We start from the raw sequence: 8,602 nt of genomic DNA on the forward strand, positions 1-8,602 counted from the left end.
TGGCTTCATTTAACTCCCTGCGTTGAGTATTTGACTCAAATATCATCTGGTGCTGGGTAAAAGACACAATTTGTTCCTCCGTTGGCTTAAATTTGCGAGCTTTAGTCACCAGCAGTAATAAAACAACTGCAGAAGCTTTAGCTCCGGAAACTGAGTGAATAGCTTTCAATTTCCTTTTTCCAAGAATCCTAAAGGCCCTGATGGACAGGGACAGGTGGACAGACACCCAAGGACAGTCGACAACTGAGGCTGGAGAGTTCGTCTTTCTTGCAGCTTCAATGAAGCAACTCTGAATGCTGACGGTAGGTTCAGCATTCAGCCTCTAATTAAAGTTCGTAATGCAGTTCAGGGTTGCCATTAATTCAAAGATTTTTGAATGGAGATAACTGAAATTTGGAAGCAGGCGAGCCCCATATCCACCGTCTTCCATCTTCAGGTACCGGAGCACCTACAGAAAACCCACTCATGTGCGGTTAGAACATACAAAAGTCAAACAGGCAGGAGGCGAACCTGCCACCATCTTGCTGCGAAGCGACAGCTCTAACCACCGCTCCACCGTGCCACTTGAAACCTAAATCCATGACCTAATGTTACAACAATAAAAGCTTCAAGTTTAATGCGGTAAACTTCTACAGACTGTTAATTTTCCTATTAATAGTGGGTGTGAATGTGTGGATCGATCTCTAGAACTTGTTAAAAATATCCTGGTTAAACCAAGAATGACTCCTTTTCTTTTTTCCTGTTTGCAGCTGCATGTAATGTAATAAGAACAAATGCATCAGACGTTTTTGTTTTTAGATTCCAGTTTTTTTCCAAAATAACAGCATTCATACATCACTTAACAGAGTCTCATCAAGCCTTACATTATTTTTATCCTTTTATGAGTACTGCTTTTATTTCTTTGTAACGGTTAGGGCTAAATATGCCACTGGCAATCATTTCAAAAGTTCATTTGATTTCTGTAGATTTTCTCAAGACCTACCCTCTTCCTTTGTGTTTCAAGATCGTCCTGAGCCGAACTTTGGGACCTTTATAGCACCATTGGGATGAGCTTACTCTAAAAAGGAAGGCATTTAAGATCTTTTCTATTCAATCATCCTTGTGAAGTCCACCCAAAACAAATAGAACACCATCTTGTTAAAGTGACAGCTCATGTTGTTGTTACAGCTGGTTTTCAGAGGGAAGTTATAGATTCACTGTTAACCGTTTAAAGGCTGAGTGACTCCGTTTGACATTTGACCTTCATACTCCGGGTCTTAACTTCAGGGTGCAAAGTTCCTCCCTCCACACGTTGGACCCACTGAAACATTTGAGTTACAATTCAGACAATAAAACAAACTTTTAAGCTGCTGGGTAGTATCAGAATAACTCTGTATTACACACGTTATGTACACAAAACAAAGCAAAATACAAAAAATATCTTTGGTAATAATTAATCTTTATACTGACAATTTTCCACCCTCCGACGATATAAAGCAGAACAATAATCCCTAATTTGATAAATGTTTGCAATCTCCGAAACAGAAGAGCAGCTGAAAACGCCGAACTACTGACTTATGGTCGTGTTATTGTTCTCTTTTTGCTCCGTTCGGGCCGAGCCGTTGTGCTCCGCTGCTGGCTCCTCCACCATCGTCGACTTTTTTGACGTTCCTGTTGGGACGGCAGAGAGACGGTTTAATAAACCGACGAAAAGCAAACGGGCTTTTAGCACACCTGTGACTGATTTGGAAGCAGCGTCGGAGGCTTCCGGTTGGTACCTGTGAGGTAATTTCTGTGCATTCGATGGAACAGCAGGAGGCCAATGAAGAGGATGAAACCGATGCAGGCGATTATCATTCCACACAGCAGGAAGCTGTAGCTGCCTTCAGTCTGAATAATCTGTGGACAAGATGGCCACATTAAACTACTGAACACGAGTTTTAATCACTACTGGGCTTGTTATTGTAACTGCAATAAAATGTTTGAGGGGTGCCAAAGCTCAACAGTAACACAAACCTTCTGCAACACTTTGAATAATGACAACAATTTCTATGTTTCGTTGCTTAACTCGTATAAGAAGTATAAAAAGAGCCAAGATAAAAAAAAACGTTGAAACTGCTGCCAGTAGTTCATTGGGGTCGCCATGGTAACAACACACCTGAGTCTCTCACTCCCTGGCTGGACTCTGGCAGAAACGCCGAGCAGAAATTAAACCTCAGATAGTCGTGTTGTAAAAACTAAACTAAGTGACAGAAGCATCTGGTTGCCCCACATGTCAATGTCTGTGTCTACGGTGTTTCATGGAGGAGATATGACAAGTTGAAAAGACGCTTTGCTTCTAGCTGTGAACAGAAAACTCTCAGATACAACAGAAGTCAGTGACTGAATTGGAAAAAAAGTCCTATAGCAGAGAGACACAATGGGAGGAAAAAGCAAACTCAACACATTTTGATCCCATTAGATCGATCTTTTAGAGACAAATCCAACAGTTCTTAAACGGGCAGCAACAGAAAGTCCCGTATTTAACTTCCTGGAACTGAAGCCGAGGAATCGCTCCGATTGGCTGGAAATGTTCAGATTATTCCTTCGTGGATAACAAAGCAGGATCAGCTCCCGCTCGGCTCTTTGCCGACGTCCATCATAAAAAGTTTATTTTCATCTGAGTTGAGAAATGAATGAATGAATTAGCTCGATCACTGCCTGACCCAGTTAGCTGTAGCTCTGCTGTGTGTTGTTCATTTAACGGATTAAGAACATGTAGAGGATGAATGGGTTGGGAGGAGACAGGTGGCCTTGCTAGAGTTACTCTGTAGCATCATCACTCCAAGTTAAACTGTATGTGGTAAAATCTCCAAAAGTCACACAATTTAAACTGTGACTGTGTAAAAATAGTTACAGATAAGACTGATAGTTTAAGAACATAAAAATAAACTTTCTGTGATCTGTTTAAACACTGAACAAATGTTGTATTCGGATTTGTGTGAATCTTGTCCACGCCGTATGATGCTACTGGTCTTATTCTTGATCGAGCCACATGTTTGGATTTATTCTTTTATTGGGTTTTTCTAAAGCTGCAGGAGGAAAAGCAAATAGAAAAACGTGACAATAGTACCCTTAATTTTGGATTATTTGTGGAAAAACTCCCAACTGATCAGACTTACTGAGCCAACCAGCACCTGCATCACCATCTCTCCCATGCCTGCACTCGTCACCAGCACTGAGGTCGCACATCCTGCGGAAAGAAAAAGGCACGCTTTACTCCATCTCCCGTCACTCTGATGCCACTATCTGCGTTGTGCAGTAAGGACTTGATCATACCCTGGTAGTCGAGGATGTCTTCAGTGTAGGCGAGCATACAGGGAAATATGCTGCTCAGGAAAAGGCCACACAGGCAGGTTCCCACAAACAGAAACTCTTTGCTGGTGTAGAAAATGAGCAGCAGCAACACAGTTACGATAGCCCCTGCCTGTAAAAACAAAGAGAAACTGCGCATTCACAATCAAGGTTTCACTTCATAGATTGGCCGTAAAATGAGATAACCTTCTGAATGATTTACTGGCCGTACCAGGTTGACCATGAGCAGTCTTACAGGCTGGAAACGATACGAGAGAGGTATAGACAAGAGGCGCCCGACAGTGATCGCTGCCCAAAAGATGCTCGCCAGGTAACCGGCCGTCTTATGAGGCAACGACATCGGCGGCGCCACGGCGTAGGTGTACACGAAGCCAGCGTATGCACCCTGGATTGAATTGGAAATTTAAAAAAAAAATCCAGATTCTTTTTCCATACAGCCTACTTTCTTTCCTCTTTGTGATGCAGATCTCGGTGCATCCTAATAAAGGTTTATGTGCAAAAGGAAGACCGTGTGATTTATCTGCGCTTATCACTCACCACAATGCCATCGGTCATAAAGAGCACCATCCCGCCGAGGATATGAATCATGAAGAAGGATACGGGCAGCCCGCGCAGGTTATCATTCTGACAGCAGCTGAAGATGCTCCCGTGACCTGTAACAGAGCGAAAAGTCCCCCGTGACATTTTGGTGCGCACAAAATGGCACTTATTCTTTCATTTTTATTCCAGCGGACAGAAAATACAAGGCGAGTATTTAATATTTATGAAAAATTGAAGCCAAAAAAAAAGAAGAAAAAAAGAAGCTTTTTTTTTCAGATCTGTACCTCCTACTTCATGTTCCTTCTGCTCCGAGTCTGGGCCCTCGGCCCCCTGCTGGTTCTCCATGGCTAGTTCATCTTTGTCCAAAAGCCGCGGAGGGCCACTGGTGCAGCACGGGATGAGCTGCTCCCGATACATGAGAAACAGCACTGCAAGCGGCACAGGCAGCTGACAGAACAGGGAGGAAAAAAATTTAGATTTTTTAAACTGTTTTTACTAAGAATGTGAGAGAAAAATGAATCTGAGTAAAGCACGTCTGCTGGGTTCTTTACATTAATAAGTGCCATGATCCAGAACGCGTAGTGCACGCTGGACCCCTCCACCTCCGCCTCCCCGGCCTCGTGAGGATGGCTGCTCTGAGTAATGTTGTGCTCCGCGATCAGACTGTTTCTCAGCATGTTCCTGAAATGATGTATGATCTCGGTCTCGTTCCCTGTGTGATTCCCGCAGCCCGACTCGGAGAGGAAAGGATCTGCAATCAGTGGGCTCACCAGGGCACCAAACCCAATAAAGAAGTGCAGCGCCTGCAAAAGTGCAGAAAGGCCAGGGACATTAAACAACTGCAGCTTTTAAATAGCTACAGCATCTAATTATCTACCAACTTCTACCGAGTAACTTCTGTGCATGAAAAAAGAAAAAAAAAAGAAAAGTCCCAGTGTTTGCAGAATCAGGTCAATTAAAGGTGAGCACTACGGCGTCAGTTTTTTGGGAGATACGGTCAAGTTCCCACAAAACGTTATCACCTGTAAGAAAACAGCCGAGTCCTTCTGATAGATGGTCACCAGTTGAATGTTGGCAATGGTGTCAATGATACCCATCGCCAAACCAGACACTGCCATGGCGATGGCCAGCACCAGCACATTGTTGCACACAGGGATGATGGCAAATATTACAGAGATGATGAGAGCCGAGACAAACAGGGCAGCTAGAGCGCTGAACAACCTTTAAAAAAACAAAAAAAAAACAGAGACAGATACAGTTAGATCGGGTCGTTTCCGCACGAAGGCCTAAACGTGTCGGGGGAGCTTACGTTCTCTTAAAAACGCCCCCAACAGAGCTGCCGATTAACAAGCAGAACTGCTGGGCAAAGAAAACCCAGGTGATCTGACTGAGCGTGGAGTTCGTCTGACACTGCAAGTCCAAGATGGTGGGTCCGAGGAAGGCAATGCAGAGTCCGAAGCTGAAGAAGACGCTCCAGTAGGTCAGCGTGTGGTGGGCGTTGCGTTTGAACAGCGTTAGGATCCGCTCATCTACGAACATCTTGAGCGCGGGGCGCGAACAGGCGCACGTCGGGCGGAGAGACGAGCGGGTGTTTTTTTTTTTAATGACGCTCGGGGAGCCCTTTTAAAGCTTCCAGCCTGCCCGGCTTTCTGCACTGCCTAACTGAGAAGGATGTTAGCGTGAGTTAATGGGTGAAGCGGAGGCTACTCCAACAAAAATATTCCTGTTTGAATCATGTCAATGATTGGCGCCGAAAAAAAAAAAAAAACACAAAAAAAAATAAACGGGGCCGTGTGTCGAAATGCTACAAGAGGGTCAGCTTTTGTGTGCCAGGGCGCTTTGAGCCATTTGAGTGGAAATGTGTCATTCAGGAAGCGGTGACTCGCACATGTTGTTTTATTTCATGTATGGATCACTTAGAGGGGCCTGTCATGAAAGAAGCTTGGCTCAGAAAATGCGTTGCGTAACAAAGATGGACGAAAATTGTGAAAATATGAAAAATGACAAAATCCTCATTCACATTCAGCTATAGGAATATTACAGGGGCCGTGCCGTTCCATTGTACATTATACAGATTAAAGTATTCCAACAACATTTAGAGAAATACTGTAAACTTATACCATTATGACATCATCCTTACATTTATGGTTTTTAAGGGATAGTTCCGTTTTTTGTCGAAGGGTGTGGTGGGAAAATCATGAACACCTAATATTTTACACATTGCAGAAAGCACTTTGCACCTCAGTTTGGAGAAATGCTCTCTAATTCTGACTGGTTTGATGAGCTAATGGCTAGTCTGAGCCGGGCCAGGACCAAAGTGGACTGCTGCGGTCTTAAAAAGCAGCTTCAATCGTTACCATGTCATAACAGTTCATGTGAACAACTATTTAGAAACCTTTACATTAATTTCAACTGAAATTATCGGATTAGATAAAGGCATCAGCAAAGAATGATATACATCCCTTCAAGACAGGCTAGGACTTTTTCTGGTGGTCATTAGAAGAGACACAGAAATATAGATGTTCCTGTTTGGGTTAGAATTGTTTTTTTTTTTAACCACTGTTTTGGATAATGAACAAACAGCAATTGGATAATTTGCACGTTCTTAGAGGTGCTAAGATGATACATACGGACACAATAATGGAAGTGCTAATTGTAAACACGGTAACACTGTCAAACTGTTAAAGTGATCATTACGCCTGAGAAACTGGTGGTGGATAAGTATCGTGCTGCTTGTTAAACATCATATGGTTCTGTTGGGCTCACTGTAAATGACCTGTTGCATACTGGCCTCATTTTTTTTTTTTTGTTGTCTCTCATGCAAACGTGCAATCTGAACGGGGCTACTGCAGCTATGTCTGCATGCTTCATTGAGTGCAGAACAATTCTTTTTTTGGGGGGGATATTGCTGTTTATGGGATTTAGCGAGGCATGTTGACTGCTGTCATCGACTGGGATCATTCATACCTTTTCTTTACCGTTCCCTTTTTGTCTTGTTTTTTTATTTTTTGAGTTTATATCGCTCTAAATGTTAGATCGGCCACAGCGGTTACGCACCATATACGGCGGCCGACCTTCTCACCACGCAGACCAGCGGCCCGGGACATCTCAAAGTTGCCTCCTATTTTAGATATTTTTTGACAGATTTTATTTAATTTTTTTGAACGCGATAGCTTACATTCTATAATAAATGACGAGTAACATGTAGAATCGGCTACTGACCCATCACTGGTTAGGATAAAAAAAAAGGAGGACCTTATGTCTAATCTCTTTAATGATTACATAAAGGAGGAAACTCTTCAGCTACGACCAAATATGGACTTCCGCCGAGCTATTCAGAGCTGAAAGCAAGAAAAAAAGAAAAAAGACAGACTTATTGCTTTACTGTGCTGGCACGTTTGGAGTTTAGTTTATGGCAGACAGTGGCACAAACCTATTGCCAGTTTGACTTATATTTTGGCTTATTATTAACACAAATCCTGTGAGTTTTTTATATATTTATAGCGCTTCCTTTGTATGCATCATGACACGCTGTCAGTAAATCATTTCCCCTAACATTTCATGTTGTTTGCTCCGTTCTTATCTTGCTTCTGCAGTGATTTAATTTGCCTGCAAACACCCCAAAAATATGATGCCTATCTAGATGTGTCAGATGTCGTTTTTTTTTTTTTTTTTTTTTTAAAGTGAAATCTTTGCTCTCCTTTCTGCCTGAGCTGTTTGCTAAATATGCCATGTTTTTCTTGTGATTAGATCTGTCTACGGCACGGTATCTCGAAGACATTTCGAAGCCCTGAGGTGTGTAACTGATTTGCCAAACCCCCACCCGCGCACGCCGGTTATGTTCTAAACCCTGAGAAACATGCGTGTTTACACAACCCGGCACTCATTAACATCCACTTCCTCCTCTGGAGATAAGGCAACACATGAGGAGCGTCTTCAGGTAATTGTCAACCAACATAATCTCAGAGATGTGTAAGGGATTGTTAAAAATAAACTGTGAATTCCAGTTACAGAAGTAGGACATTCGTTTTCGGGCAAAAAGGGGAAAAAAGTTCAGGACACTGGCGAGAAACGAATACCATTTGCAAATCCTTTAAATCCGATATTTAAATGAAAAAAAGTACAAGGGCACAATATGAAACGCCTATTTTCTACCTGAGCCCTGAACAAAAAGACTGATACAGGACAGATTTATTGTCTCATCACCTCCTCTTTGGTCAGCTGTCTGTGTTCAACAAGCAGCTGAGAAGCTTTTAAAGAGAACTGTTTTTTCCTTTTCTCGACTGATGCCAAATGCAGCTATTCATAAAGCACAAAATGTTTTCACTGGGAGATATGATGCTGTGGTAATCAACAACAGAGGGCCTTTTGGCTTAGCTTGCTAAAAGAACAGGGCTCATCTGAAAAAAGACGTCCATTTATTTGTAGTACATTTTGTTTTATCACTAAAATAAATAAAATAATAAGAATATAAGTGGGTTTTCCTGTACTGGTTAGAAGGCAGAGCATCATTTCCTCGTCAGGCCAGAGTTACGGTACTTTGTTACGTTTTCTTCCCTTTTTTTAAACTACAATGATATCTTCAAAAAAAGTTAAAAAACAAAAACAACTGGACTTCTATTCTGTAGCTGAAGACGTTTCGCTTCTCATCCGAGGAGCTTTCTCAATTCAGAAATAGAGAGTGTGGAGTTGAGCTTTTAAAGCTGAGATGTGATGTAAGCTGGATTGC

General features: G+C 42.4%; 1 protein-coding gene across 1 annotated transcript; it reads right to left on the reverse strand.

Moving 5' to 3' along the window:
- Positions 1 to 1,419: 1,419 nt before the first annotated feature.
- On the reverse strand, positions 1,420 to 6,990 carry mfsd4ab (major facilitator superfamily domain containing 4Ab). Its single transcript, XM_017409608.3, has 10 exons — positions 5,183 to 6,990; positions 4,896 to 5,094; positions 4,425 to 4,676; positions 4,158 to 4,320; positions 3,871 to 3,986; positions 3,545 to 3,718; positions 3,298 to 3,445; positions 3,141 to 3,211; positions 1,758 to 1,878; positions 1,420 to 1,650 (listed from the first exon to the last, which is right to left on the reverse strand). The coding sequence occupies exons 1-10, from the start codon at positions 5,410 to 5,412 to the stop codon at positions 1,547 to 1,549; spliced, it is 1,578 nt and encodes a 525-aa protein (XP_017265097.1). The 5' UTR covers positions 5,413 to 6,990; the 3' UTR covers positions 1,420 to 1,546.
- Positions 6,991 to 8,602: the final 1,612 nt, after the last annotated feature.

This window comes from Kryptolebias marmoratus, linkage group LG8 (assembly GCF_001649575.2).
Source record: "Kryptolebias marmoratus isolate JLee-2015 linkage group LG8, ASM164957v2, whole genome shotgun sequence".
NCBI lineage: Eukaryota > Metazoa > Chordata > Actinopteri > Cyprinodontiformes > Rivulidae > Kryptolebias > Kryptolebias marmoratus.

What these genes read in the sequence shown, in the direction of transcription:
- mfsd4ab (XM_017409608.3), bottom strand. Translation starts at nt 5,412, where the DNA reads ATGTTCGTAGATGAGCGGATCCTAACGCTGTTCAAACGCAACGCCCAC. An exon ending in GAAGGAACATGAAGTAGGAG is followed by an intron (nt 3,987 to 4,157) that starts GTACAGATCTGA and finishes GCTCTGTTACAG; the next exon opens with GTCACGGGAGCATCTTCAGC. An exon ending in GCACAGAAATTACCTCACAG is followed by an intron (nt 1,651 to 1,757) that starts GTACCAACCGGA and finishes CCGTCCCAACAG; the next exon opens with GAACGTCAAAAAAGTCGACG.